General features: G+C 47.7%; 1 protein-coding gene across 1 annotated transcript in view; it reads right to left on the reverse strand.

Annotated features, from left to right (window-relative positions):
• The window catches only part of LOC119448993 (uncharacterized), a 76,523-nt gene extending 69,984 nt beyond the window's left edge, over window positions 1–6,539 (reverse strand). Inside the window, exons 1-2 of the mRNA XM_049660826.1 lie at window positions 6,340–6,539; window positions 5,205–5,498 (exon numbers count right to left, since the gene is read on the reverse strand). Of these exons, the coding sequence (XP_049516783.1) occupies window positions 5,205–5,498; window positions 6,340–6,538 (493 nt within the window). The 5' untranslated portion in view covers window position 6,539. The remainder of the gene's footprint in view (window positions 1–5,204; window positions 5,499–6,339) is intronic.
• Window positions 6,540–14,042: the final 7,503 nt, after the last annotated feature.

Below are 14,042 nucleotides of genomic sequence, written 5' to 3' on the forward strand. Positions count from 1 at the left end.
GCATCTTATATGCTGACGACACGACTCTCCTATGTTCGAGTAATTCGCTCAGCAGCCTTACAACAACCCTTAATGCAGAACTTATTAACGTTAGTGCAGGGTGTGCTAAAAAGAAGTCCTTGATAACTCCCTCCAAAAGTAAGTTTTAATTTTTAATTCCAGGTCAATAAATAACGCACAAGTCAAGCCCCTCTTTATAAACAAACATGCAATTCATTTATCAGATCATTGTTCCTTCCTTGGTATCAAGTGAGATTCCCGCTTAAAATTTAATTTGCATATTAATGAGCTATAGCGGAAAACTTCTTATGGTATTAGGGTATTACTAAAAGCAAGATGTTACTTTGACTTGACTACTTTGATCACCTTATAATATGCATTCATTCACAGTCATCTAAATTATTGTATTGCTTCCTGGGGTCAAACATATCATTGCCACCTTTCTTCCCTCCAACATCTACAGAACAAGCCATTTGCATTGTCACCTGGAGCAACCGACGTTCGCATGTTACTGATCTGTACCGGGAACTGCACATACTGAATATTGACAATCTAATCAAATTTAATGTCTGCATATTTGCTTATCAAGCAGTTAAATACTATAGTCTTCTGAAATTTGTTCTTATCCAACATCTTACTAATTCAAATATTACGCGCCTTTCCTCCAATAACAATTTTATACTTCCCAATGTACGAACTAATATGGTTCTCAAAGAGTAGCATTTGTTTTAATCAAACTTTGGAATTCTTTGCCTTATAACATTAAGTGTGCCTTTTCTATATCGTCATTCAAACATCAGCTTCGCAATTTCATGTTTAACCTGTAGCACCATTTATTAAATAGGTCTTTTAAACTCAAATTTCAATCTGTCGTTTTGAATACTGTTTGCTTCGTTTTCTACTTCAGCTTATGCCTTATCCGTATCGTTTTATATTTTCAATTGTACTACTTTTTCGCCTCAATATGTATTTATTTGCATTTGTATTTGTATTTTTGTATTTTTACATTTCGCTGCTTTTCTGCTGTTAATTAGTATTTGCGTTTTTCAACATAATAAAAGGTCCCCCTACAGTGTTTACACTATGGGACCTTTTTCTGTACAAATTATCTACACTTTGTATCTGCACAAAGTATTCAATAAACTTTAAACTTCATCTCTCAGAGAAAAATTCCAACGCTGAGTTTCAGTTTTACCATTCACAATGAAGAAACTTTTGAAATTATCTTACTGAATACATTTGTGGAATGCTGTGGAAGTTGTTTCTTTGAATTCAGGATATGTTAAACAATAAGCGTGTCAAAATTTATTACGTTCAGACTACATAAAGTGCACATTCTCTAAATGTGTTACAATATGAAGAGCTGAGAAAAAGACGTTTGAAAGTTTAAAGTTAAAAATTTAAAGTCGGAGCACTCGAAAAACGCGGCAAATGCAAGCCTCTTTAAAATATGGCTTGCGCGGCAGCAGCTCGGGCAATCATGGTTATTGGGAGAATGAGGCTTGGCCGAGCTCCTCATGCGACCCGCAATGGCAAGCCACCGCGCGTTGTCGGCCGCGAGACGCTAGAACACTGGACACTTTAGGGCTTGTAACAGCCACCTTGTGCTGTTTAGACGCCATTTTAACCCATTTCCAATTTAGTGTCGGCATTGACTTTTATTTTCGTAAAAGTAAAGACACTAAACTTATCGAAATAATTGAGAACAAGAAATCGGTATCTTTTGAGAAAAAACACTCGCCTTTTTCGGGTAGCATCTCTCCTTAATAACATGCGTATTTACGGTACTTAAGTAACGTTCCTGCTGATTTATAGCAGTGTTTTCATCCTTACCAAACACTGCTATAAAGCCGCAAGGACTGGAAAAGACGAAGTCTCACAAGCAACAGACCGAATACAACAGTCGCCTCCAAAAAGTTCAGTTATTTGCTCGAAATTTTGTTCTTCTATGGTTTATATATTACCACGTTGGCCTGTCTGAGAAACTTTTTTCATGCTACATCGACCCCTGCAAGGTCTTACGAAGGCTCAACGATGTTAATTTCAAAATTGCTCCCATCGATGCCATCAAGTAGCCTTCCAATTAAGTTACAAACTGATGCCGTCCATGTATCTCGTCAGACAAGGTATAATTCGGCTGCTTCATTCACATTCCAAAAAGCGCTGTTACGGTGCTTCCGCTACCCCAACGGTCATGTTACGCAGCGAGTTGAAGAGGCCGCCAGTGCATGGAAAAAGATTAGACCTGAAGTTTTCGTGAGCTGCTAGCCCACTGGCACTGCCTGCCTCCCAGTGTGCCTATACCAGGTGTTTCTACGAAGAATTTCAACATTATTTCAAAATAGATGGTTTGTAACAAAATGATCGTTCCTTCAGAGACATGGTGACCGCGGGGTGACAGGTGATACGAGGTAATTGGTAACTATTTAACAAAACTCTAATAAATAACTTCTAAACTTTGAATTTCAGCGGGCTCATTGGACTGGGTCATTGGAGTCAGATCACCATACTAATCATAGGTACTAGCCATTTCATGTTTAGGATCCGGAAAAAATGCGATTGCTCGCGGAACTGCGCCATGACAAAATTCGGCTATCAGAGCGCGCGAAACCTAAACTGGGAGGCTTCCGCATAGCTGCGGTTTTCGAGGGATTGTTCTGCTGACGTCAACAAGCGGCAGACAGCCAGCTTGCTCCTCGCACCATTTCCTTTTATAATAAATAAATTAGCCATTATTTGACTTTTCAAATTATATCTATAAGCTATGCTGTGTTAAAATCCAAGAATATAGATGAGCTCAAAATTAGTGATCACTAAATACTCAGCGTTATTCGCTATCTTTTTCAGCTACTCGTTCATTTATTGTCACTTCAATAGTTTCCGCTGGCGACGCGGACGAATGACGGCTATAGATGCCACAGTAAAAATGTGATTTTCCCTGCCAATAACTCTGCACTTGATACCCTAAAGTTATGGGCCGTAAATACCTGACAACACCAGACTTGAAATATCGCCATGACTATTCACTCTCGGTATTTGTCATATTGTTCACATAACTGCTTGTTTATTTATACTTTCATCCTACCCTACGACGACGCGGAAAATAAAGGCAATCTTAGCAAAAAGTGATTGGTAATATCTTGTGACTCAGACTGCTCTGTTCCTAATGATCACAGTCGAATCACCCTTTTAATTACTCTTTATTTGATATCCATAAAGTTAAGTTTTGTAAATAGTCGAGAACACTGATCGAATAATTCATTATAGTGATCACCAATATTTCGACCATGTCCGCTACACATTCAGAAAAAAGAAGTTTATTGAAACTGATTCATCGTAACGAGCATGAATAAATTAATACCATTGTCATACTAAACAAAGTGATTCGTAATCCCTAGTGAGTGAGCCTACCATCTCCTAGTTATAATATTTGAATTACCATTTTTATAACCTTTTATTTGAGATCTATGAAGCTATGCTGCTTAAACATACGAGCAGATCGAACTTAGCGTACCAATAGTGATCACCAAATATTTGGCTTCATCAATTAATAATGTTACTCAAAATATTCACGTAATCACTTTTTGAATGATGCCAATGACGACGTGCACAAATCAAGGCTACCACGGTCATACTAAATAAACGTACGGATTTTGATGACTAGTGACTGGGTTCAACCATCTCCTAGTTGTTATTGAATCAGTGCTTGTATGACTTCTCATTTGATATCCATTAAGCTATACTGTATAAAATACGAAACTGTACTGAGAGTATCACTAGTGATCCCTAATAACCGGGCGTACTCGATCAGCAGCGGTATAGCGGTAACCAAAGAAATACTTCTTTAATGACTATTGGATGGGTACCAATGACGATGTATATGAATTAAGAATACCACTGACATAGTAAGCAAAGTGATTCGTGATTATAAGTAACTCATTCCTGCCACTCCTAGTTATCATAATTGAGTCACTGTTAAAATGACTTTTCATTTCCTATCCATGACGCATTACTGTATGAAAGGTAGACTCGGCGTTATCAGTTAGCAGTGTTAACCAAAATGCTCATTATTTTAACGTGCGAATGACCCCAATTACGACATGCAAGAATCAAAACAACTGTCGCACCTGTAAAATGAAAGATTCATAATCCCTAATAACTTCATCATAACAGTTGCCAGCAGGGCTCATTGTTGAATTACTCGTTTTGTGATATGTGATTTGATCTCCATGGCTTCACTAGTAAGTAAAATCGAGATAACTAAGCACTGTATGCTAGTACTAGCGAGTACAAGTTACTATAGTCCTATTAATGAGCTGTATTGTGTAAACAGTCAGGTAATTACTCCTTCATTCAGGGGAATTGCGGATTCCTTTTCATTTGCTAACCTAGAACGTAATGTATATCTTTCTAAATACCAAAGTAAAACATTTTACCATGCGCTGAAATTTGATAGAAAAAAATAGCGCGCGTTGCCGGGCTTAATGCTGGGATGTCACTCCATAAATCCATTCTGTTCGCTGAGTTCTGTGGGTGATTGACACAACTTTTCCTTTCAATGCAACGACGGACGAATCTTCTGCCCCTGATGTGGTGCTTCGCCGCAAAGTAGCCGAACAAAAGCGCCCCAAGGAAAAAAAATCAGCCAGTGGAATACTACGAAACTGGGCGCAGGTATAGAGGGAGGCCTAAAGTATGTGCCACTAGAGTGTAATTAGCGGATGAATTTTCGCTGCGCTGCAATCAGCGTGTAAAAAATCACCCTATGCGTTTTTAACGGGTGTACAAAAGTGTCCCAGGAAAAAAAATCCAGCCAGTGAAATTAAACTAGACGACACATATAGCCTGAGATCATTGTCGGGATTAAGAGCCTAAAGTGCAATTTGTGAAAAATGAGGCATTGCTCAGCAACTGATTTTTTTAATGCTTCCCATAGAGTTAGACCGAGCGCATCGCCACAGTAGTCGATGTACCGGATTCCTGGACTTGAGGTCACAGTATCTTCTGCAACTAAAAGCGCAATATCCATAATTCCGAGCTTTCTCATCATTGCAGTGGTGAAACAACAGCTGCCTTTGCCGTCTGCACCAGCGGTCGGTGCCGGGATGTCGGTATGACATTGGGAAATAAAGTGAGGAGTTATCCATAGGCAGCGGACAGATATACTGACCGGGCTCTGCAGATGAGGTGAATGTCACACTTACTGTCATTCCACGTAGTAACAGACGCCGCTGCAACATTCCCAAGCCGTAATCTTCCGTCCGAACTTCTAAACTGCGCTCGCACGTAAATGTTGACGGTGGTGCCAGGATTGAGCCCGTGCACGATCAGATTTTTGTCAGTGGTGTCAAGCACTGGGCACGATGCAATGTTACTCGGACAGTACTTCACACGGAAGCCGTGGTAGAGACGGTTGTCATGTTGCGAGAAGTCCCACGCAAGTTCGAACGAGCTGTTGCTCGTGGCTTCAACTCTGGTCACAGAGGGGCTTGATAAGTCTACAAAAAATAGAAAAGTAGAAAAGAGAGAAAAATAGGGTTGTGTCAAGAGTCAGTCCAATCCAAGGTACCGTGTCGTTCCCTAACCCACTCCCATGGCGCCGTGCATGTGCTTGGCTCTAGCGAGGCATTCGGTGAAATTGCCGGTGCATGTGTTGCGTTAGCCAGTGGTAGAGAGTTGGAGCGGAAGCCACACTTCAAGCAGCTGGAGTGGAAGCGTTGAGTATGGCTGAATCCGTTTGGGGGGATGTTCCGACACTCGGCGCGTGAAATAAAATAACAGGAGCGGAAACAATGAGCAACGGCAGAATCGCTTTTTAGCGCCATGAAAGTTAAGTGTTAAGTGCTCAGTGCCCATATCTGGGGTAAAAATATGATCGCGTGGCCGCTTTACGAACACATCGCTATCGTACGCGGAATCCGACAAGCAGCATTTGGTAGCGGAATAGAGTGTGAATTGCGCGTTGCGGCGCCATGCAACTTTCACCGTTTATTTTTCCTGCGGAATGGCACAGATCTATGTTGCTATCAAACGGCACATGCCTGCATGGTCAGAGCGTCATTTCTTTAAATAGTTTGTTTGGGATCCGTGGTGCACACGGAACCTCAGCGAACTTGATTTCTGGCTCAAGAATATCTTCAACTTTCTCCTTCCCCCCACCCATTACCTCAACGCTGAATAGCTGACTGTAGCACGCTCGTTCAGGCCGACCGGAGCATTTTCTTTATAAGATCGCTTTGACACTTTCTGCATGCATCATGCATAAATACATGCTTACATGTCTGCAATACTTTTTTATTCGAAAGTTTTTTTTTTGTTTTTTTAAATGTGTGTTCTTACATGTGGGTGGCGTTATGAATGTTGTGTTCACCGCAGCGCTGCAGATTTCACCGGAGCAACCTTCGAGGCTTGCCATGTAGTGCATCCAAGGCTGCAGGTCGTTAATAGGAACAGTACACCTCGAGGACATCTTATTGGCACCTTCAAATTTCCAGCTTCTGTGGAAACGCAAGTTTCCGTCCTGGAAAGGAGGAGACATTGTTCAAGCACTCGCGAAGTACACTTCTTTACATTCCAATATTCTCTCGGAGTGACATGCCGAATGCGGAAGCATTTAACAGCTCACAGGCCTAGTGCCTCCCAGCTGTTAAAACTTTCTGGCGAGTCATCGGCCTCCGGTGGCGAGCCATCGTGTACACGTAGCCGGTTGTTGCACTTGCACTTGGGAGGCCCGGAGCGCGCCAACTAGAGAAAGAGAAAACCACACCCAAGCGCTGCTCTGTTGGCGGAAGGGCTTTGTCATTGACGATTAGGTATTGCCAGTGTGTTGTGAAAACCTGGAACTGCGAATAGACAGGATGCATGTCTGCCATGCCAATGTCTAAACAAGCCAAGGGGGTGTGGCAAACCACCCTGGTCAAACAAGTCGAGAATAGAGAGAGTATTCCGGGCGCCATTATGTGTAGCCGATTAGAGAGGGTGCCACAAAAACGCCCTCGCCCAAGGGTCGATCTTCGCCAACGCCTCCTGCAAAGCACGTCTGCGCATCTACATTATGACGTCGTCCTACTTGGGACGAAATTCCCACTGTCAAGCGCAGCGTGACGAAAGGGTGACGTCGAATCACCGCGACTTACTCACGAGCGTCCACATTAGATTCTATGGCAGTCGGGTGGGGTAGCATGACTTCATGGGTGGAAGGCTTTGTGGCTTTGTGCTCAAGAGGGGAGAGAGTGCTAACGGATAGGAGCAACCCGAACCAATGATGTTGCATCTAGAGCGTTTGCAGCCATCGCATTGACGAAAATACGAATGTCTTGGTGGTTCAAATTACATTTTCTAACAGCGAAATAAGAGCGCAAAGACAAAAAAGAAAATAAACATAAGCCACGTTTACATAGAATGTGGCAGTAGCATGTCGTATTCGTTACCGAATCACAAAAATCACTATGGGACAGCGTTTATACTCGGCTCCTTGCCCTCTTCGAAATCAAGGCATATCCCCTTCGGTTCCACGTTGGAACGTGTTTCCGGCGATTTACGCTCCGCTGCTGAGCGGAGGACAGCACAGGGTAGCACTGACATTTGGGTGTGTTATTGTAGCTTTATCTTAAGCAAGCGACGAACCATAAGGAAAGAAGCAATGAGAGAAGCGCTGACCCACTGCTTCTTTCGTTCTTGTCCGTGTATATTTGCGCTGTTCCTTAAGCTGAAGCCACATGGAAGTAGCCGTCACTCTCTCTGAATGCGATCCGCCATCATTAACATGCACCGCGTGAGACGACCTACGCCGTCTGGAACCCTCCGGTTGCGTCAATGCACTTCGCCTTCGTAGCGCATGACCGGCGTTCATATTGTTACTGGGGGAATATATATACAATGGATATATTTACAGGGCAAGGCGCACAACGCTACAGCAATCGTTCAGGGAGAGCGAGTGCACACCAGAAAGCCACGCCGTCGTCGTCGTCATCGTCCAAGCACCGACCACAGGATCGCCGCTCGTGACATTACCCGCCGCGGCAGAAGCACCTGTCCCGGTGCAATTAGGGCCCGGGCCGAGAGTGGTACGGTTTAAGGCGCAAGACATGGAATATGTCACTCGCGATTGTTGCAGAGGCCGACTTAGGATTTAGCGGAGCGATTTCATAGGTCACATGAGTGACTTTGCGTACGACGCGGTAAGGGCCAGCATAACGGGAATGGAGTTTTTCGCATAGGCCAACGCGACGTGACGGGAACCACAGCAAGACGAGCGATCCTGGAGGGAAGTTCACCTCCCAGTGTCGGTGGTCATAGAGAAATTTTTGATTGACCTGTGAAGCCGAGAAGCTATCGCGGGCAACCTGGACGGGCGATGTCAGCACGGGCAAGAGCATCACGAGCATAGGCAGAGGATGTGTCTGCGTGAGGATGAAGCATGGTGTCCATAGGCAATGGTGGGTCGTAGCCAAACAGTAGATAAAAAGGTGAGTATCCAGCTGTGTCGTGACGAGAAGAGTTGTAGGCGAAGGTCACAAAAGGCAAGTGAATGTCCTAGTCTCGGTGGTCCTCAGACACGTACATAGCAAGCCTATCTGTGAGATTGCGGTTGAGGCGTTCAGTAAGGCCGTTTGTCTGTGGATGGTACGCAGTCGTGAACTTGTGATTGGTCGAGCAAGAACGAAGAATGTCGTCGACTACTTTAGACAGGAAGCAGCCGCCGCGGTCCGTGATTAACTGACGAGGAGCACGGTGGCGCAGGATGACGTCGTGAAGAATGAAATCGGCTACATCAGTGGCACAGCTGGTGGGAAGTGCTCGTGTAACAGCGTACCGCGCGTTGCGTAGTCAGTAGTGACTGCAACCCATCTATTGCCAGTGGTCAACATGGGAAAAGGCCCTAGAAGATCGAGTCCCACCCGAAAAATGGTTCATCAGGGATGTCGAGGGGCTGAAGGCTGCCAGCAGGCAGTAGGGCAGGAGTCTTGCGTCGCTGGTAGAGGTCACAAGCCGCAACGTACTGTCGCACAGAACGGTAGAGACCAGGCCAAAAGAAGCACCTACGGATGCGATCATACGTGCGTGACACGCCTAGATGTCCGGCCGTCGGTGCATCGTGAAGCTGGCGCAAAACAGTAGAGCGTAGATGCGCGGGAACAACAAGCAAGAGCTCAGCGCCGTCTGGCCGGGCGTTGTAGCGGTGTAAGGTGTCGTTGTGGAGCACAAACATCCGTAGGGAAGGGTCAGGGTGTGGTGAGTTGAGACCGTCTATAATAGGCCGCAAAGATGAGTCGCGGCGCTGTTCGTCAGCTATGTGGACGAAGTCTGTAATGGCCAGAACAAAGGTGTCAGGTTCATATTCCAGTGTGTCAGGGGGATCGACCGGGTATCGTGACAAGCAGTCAGCGTCTTGGTGAAGCCGTCCAGATTTGTAGAAAACAGAAAATGAGTACTCTTGCAAGCGGAGTGCCCAACGGCCAAGGCGACCAGTGGGGTCTTTGAGCGAGGAAAGCCAGCAAAGCGCATGGTGGTCTGTAATAACTGAAAAGTGCCAGCCATACAGGTACGGGCGGAATTTTGCGATGGCCCAGACGAGTGCTGAGCACTCGCGTTCTGTGATCGAGTAATTTTGCTCCGACGGCGACAGAAGGCGGCTTGCATAGGCGACCACGCGGTGGAGGCCGTGCTGCTGTTGTGCAAGTACGGCGCCTATACCGAGGCCACTGGCGTCGGTACGAACGTCCGTGCTGGCTGACGGGTCGAAATGTGCTAAAACAGGTGGGTTCGTTAGGATGGCAACGAGCGATGAAAAGGCTTCCGCTTGGTCACGACCCCAAGTGAAAACGACGTCCTTCTTGTGTAGGCCAGTTAGAGGGCGGGCCACTTCCGCGAAGTTCTGAACAAAACGACGGAAGTACGAGCACAGGCCAAGAAAACTGTGGACGTCCTTGGCCGACCGTGGAGTAGGGAACTGACTAACCGCGCGGACTTTGTCAGGGTCTGGCGGCACGCCGGCAGCGTCAACAAGGTGGCCGAGTACGCAGATTTGAGGGTGCCCAAAGCGACATTTCGATGAGTTAAGCTGAAGACGAGCACGGCGAAAAACATCAAGGACGGTGGATAGGCGAGTGAGATGGTTTTCAAACGTAGTCGAAAAAACGATAACATCGTCCAGGTAGCAAAGGCATATGCACCACTTGATGCCTCGAAGAAGAGAGTCCATCATGCGCTCGAAAGTAGCAGGGGCGTTACATAAACCAAAAGGCATCACTTTAAATTGATAGAGACCATCAGGAGTCACGAAGGCGGTCTTCTCGCGGTCTTGGTCGTCCACAGCGATTGCCAGTATCCTGAGCGCAGGTCGATGGAAGAGAAATATCTGGCGCCGTGCAAGCAGTCCAGTGCGTCATCAATACGCGGGAGAGGATACACATCCTTCTTGGTAATCTGGCAGAGATGGGGGTAGTCTACACAGAATCTGCAGCTATTGTCCTTCTTTTTCACAAGAGCGACGGGAGAGGCCCAAGGACTGCATGAGGGTTGAATTATGCCTTTGCCCAGCATTTTCTCCACTTCCTGTTAGATGACAACACGCTCTGGAGCTGTCACACGGTAGGCCGTCGGTGAATAGGAATCGCATCGCCGGTATGAATGCGATGGGTGACGACGGAAGTCTGGCCCAAAGGACGGTCGCCAAAGTCAAAGATAGCCTGGTAGGAAACCAGCACGCGGCGAAGGGCAGCGGACTGTGCCGGAGTGAGGTCTCCTGATATCATGGGGGCAAAGTGGTCGTAGGACGAACCCGACTGCGATGACGGCGGTGAAAAATCCGGTGGACGTTCTGTGGTCAGGGCAGAAACCGTGTGGCCGGCCAATGGGGTCAGATGAGCGAGTGACATGCCGCGAGGACGAACTTGCGTCGAGTAGCCAAAATTGAGGATGGGAAAGGAGGTGCCGTTGTTTGTGACTGTCACCACCATATAGGGGAGCGCGACGTTGCGTGTCATGGCGACCTCAGGAATAGGGCAGGCAACATAGTGGCCGTCGGGTAGGGGCGGAAAGGCTGAAAGCTGGACGTATATTGCGGCTTGGGGAGGCAGTCGAAGAAAGAGAGAGAGAGAGAGAGCAAGGAGAGGAAAGGCAGGGACGTCAACCAGAAGAGCATCCGGTTTGCTACCCTGCACTAGGAGTGAGGGAAAGGGGAGATAGAAAGAGAAAAATAGGGAGAGAATGAACACTGAGTACACGTGGGACGATGTACAGGGACACTATAGGCGGTCTCTTAAACCGGTGCACTTCAAATACAGTACTAATGCACGCAACGCTTTTTGTGCCAGTGACGGCTGTAGCCACGGTCCGAGTATCTTTGACTCAGAGAATGGTCTCGAGTCCAGCCGGTTTAAAGTTGTCCTGAGAGAGAGGCGTTGTACGTCGTAGCGAGGACAGGTACACAATAGGTGCTCGATGGTTTCCTAGCACATACAGGAGTCGCACATCGGGCTCTCGGCCATTCCCATACGATGTGAGTAAGCGTTCGTGAACGCCACTCCCAGCCACAAGCGGCACAGCAAGGTTGCTTCGCCGCGGGAAAGGCTAGATGGCAGTTGTAGCCGTAGCAAGGGGTCCAACTTATATAATCGGCAATTGAAGGTACTTGAACTCCATAAAGCTTGTGACGTTTTGCGTGCAAGCAAACGAAGTTCCCTGGCAGTGTCCGTCCTCATCAAAGGTATTGTACGCGTCTGGGTGTCTTCGTGGGCAGATCGGGCAGCCCTGTCAGCAATGTCGTTGCCGATGATGCCACAGTGAGCAGGAATCCACTGGAAGACTATGCTGTGCCCTGTTTCCAGAGCATGGTGATGTACTTCCCTGATGTCGGATATCATCTGCTCGTAAGTTCTGTGATGTAAGGCTGACTTGATACTGTGAAGGGCTGCCTTAGAGTCACAGCATATGACCCATTTCTGTGCCGGCTCTTCGGTGACGTAGGTCACAGCTGCATGGAGGGCTGCAAGTTCTGCCGACGTAGATGTAGTCATATGTGACAATTTGAATTTAACTGCAACTTGCTTGGCTGGAACGACGAATGCGGCAGTTGAGCTGGTAGGTGAGGTCGAGCCGTCGGTGTATATATGTACGTAGTCATGATATGTCTGGTGCATTAATAGGAGCGTCAGTTGCTTCAGAGCCAACGATGGATGATTGGCCTTCTTGGTGATTCCGAAGAAACTCGACGGAGCGTAGGTGGGGTGGGCCGGCATCGACGTTGTCGGAGCACGAAGGAAGTTCCAGCTGGAGAAGGCCCGCGGAGCAGTTGATAAGGGCGGCGTGTGTGGACAGAAAGTCGATTCCCAAGATGAGGTCACGGGGGCACTGTTCAAGAACCGCAAAAAGAAGAGATGTATGGCGACCAGAAATGGTGATGCGTGCAGTGCACATTCCAAGTACGGCAGGTGTACTCCCGTCGGCTGCTCGGACGGTAGGTGAAGTCGCGGGCGTCAGGACTTTCTGGAGGCGGCGCCGGAGGCTCGAGCTCATTACAGAAATTTGTGCGCCCGTATCAACAAAGCGGTAACTGCCACACCACCAACCACAACTTCAAGAAGGTTGCATCGGGTATGAGGGACAATCAGAAGATATTAAAGGCCGGGTCGTAAAATGCAACGTCACCTCCGGGGGCTGCACGGGCTAGTTTTCCCAGAGGCGGTCAAAGGGAGACCGAGAGCGGCGAGGTTGGGGCGAGCGGGACTGATGGCGCTGGGGCGGTGGTGAGCGGCTGATCTGGTTTTCCCTAGGAGGACGTTCAGCACTTGATGCCTCAGGACGGAACGACGGGGCATATGGTGCACTGTCCGGGCGATTGTAAGTGTTTGGTCGATAGGACGTGGGCCAGCGGCTGCGGCAATGGCGGGCGATGTGTCCAATCCTAGAGCACGTGAAAAAGATGGGCCGGTCATCAGGTGTGCGCCAATCGGCTGGATTTCGATAACGTGGCCTGAAGGTCGTGTTCGGTCTTGCAGCAGCGACGACAGGGGCGACCGGGTTGGTAGCAGCATGACCGTTATCAATGGTGGGTAAAATGCCCATATTCGCGACCTCTTGGCGAACAACGGCCTGAATTAGCGAAATCGGAGCTAGGTTGTTGCTTTGCATACCGCCATGAGGGGTAACGGGTGCCATGGCCTCGAGTTCTCGACGGACGATCCTGGTGACGTTTTCTGGAACTTGCGCTTGCCGAAGCGTGGCTAAAACTTCGCATGAGGACGTGGCAGCCGTATTGGGAAGTCGTTCGAAGTGGTGAGTGATACGTTGACTTTTGGCCAGCTCAAAACGACGACATTCAGCGATGACCGACTCCACCGTAGAGCAGTTCTTACAAAGAAGCAGATTGAATGCGTGATCGGCTATGCCTTTCAGTACGTGGCCCACTTTATCCGCTTCAGGGATGTCCTTGTCGACCTTGTGGCACAGAGACAACACGTCCTGAATATACGAGATGTACGGCTCTGTGGACGTCTGAGCACGAATTGCGCGCTCCTGCTTGGCCGCTAGTTGTCGTCCGATAGGTCTCCCAAATAGATCGCGTAATTTCTGCTTACAGACATCCCAACTTGTCAGATCTGCCTCATGCGTCTTGAACCAGAGTAACGCAGTGCCCCGCAAATAGAAGATGAGATTCGAAGCATTATTGCCGGGTCCCACTTGTTAGTGCGGCTGACGCGCTCATACATTGCCAGCCATTCATCGACGTCCACGCCGCTTGTGCCGTTGAATGTCCCGGGGTCACGAGGATGCAAGAGAATGATCGGTGACGGGCCTTGCTCACAGTGGGTCGCTTGGTCGGTCATTGTGGTGGCAGCAATGTGCCGTCCGCTGCGAAGATCCAGTTCCCGGTGTTGTAGCGAGCGTACCCCGCACCTCCACCAAAGATGTTACGGGGAGAATATATATACAATGGATATATTTACAGGGTAAGGCGCACAACGCTACAGCCAGCAATCGTTCAGGAGATCGCGTGCACACCAGAAAGCCACGCCGTCGTTGTCGTCCAAGCACCGACC

Source organism: Dermacentor silvarum, chromosome 1 (genome assembly GCF_013339745.2).
Source record: "Dermacentor silvarum isolate Dsil-2018 chromosome 1, BIME_Dsil_1.4, whole genome shotgun sequence".
Classification (NCBI taxonomy): Eukaryota; Metazoa; Arthropoda; class Arachnida; order Ixodida; family Ixodidae; genus Dermacentor; species Dermacentor silvarum.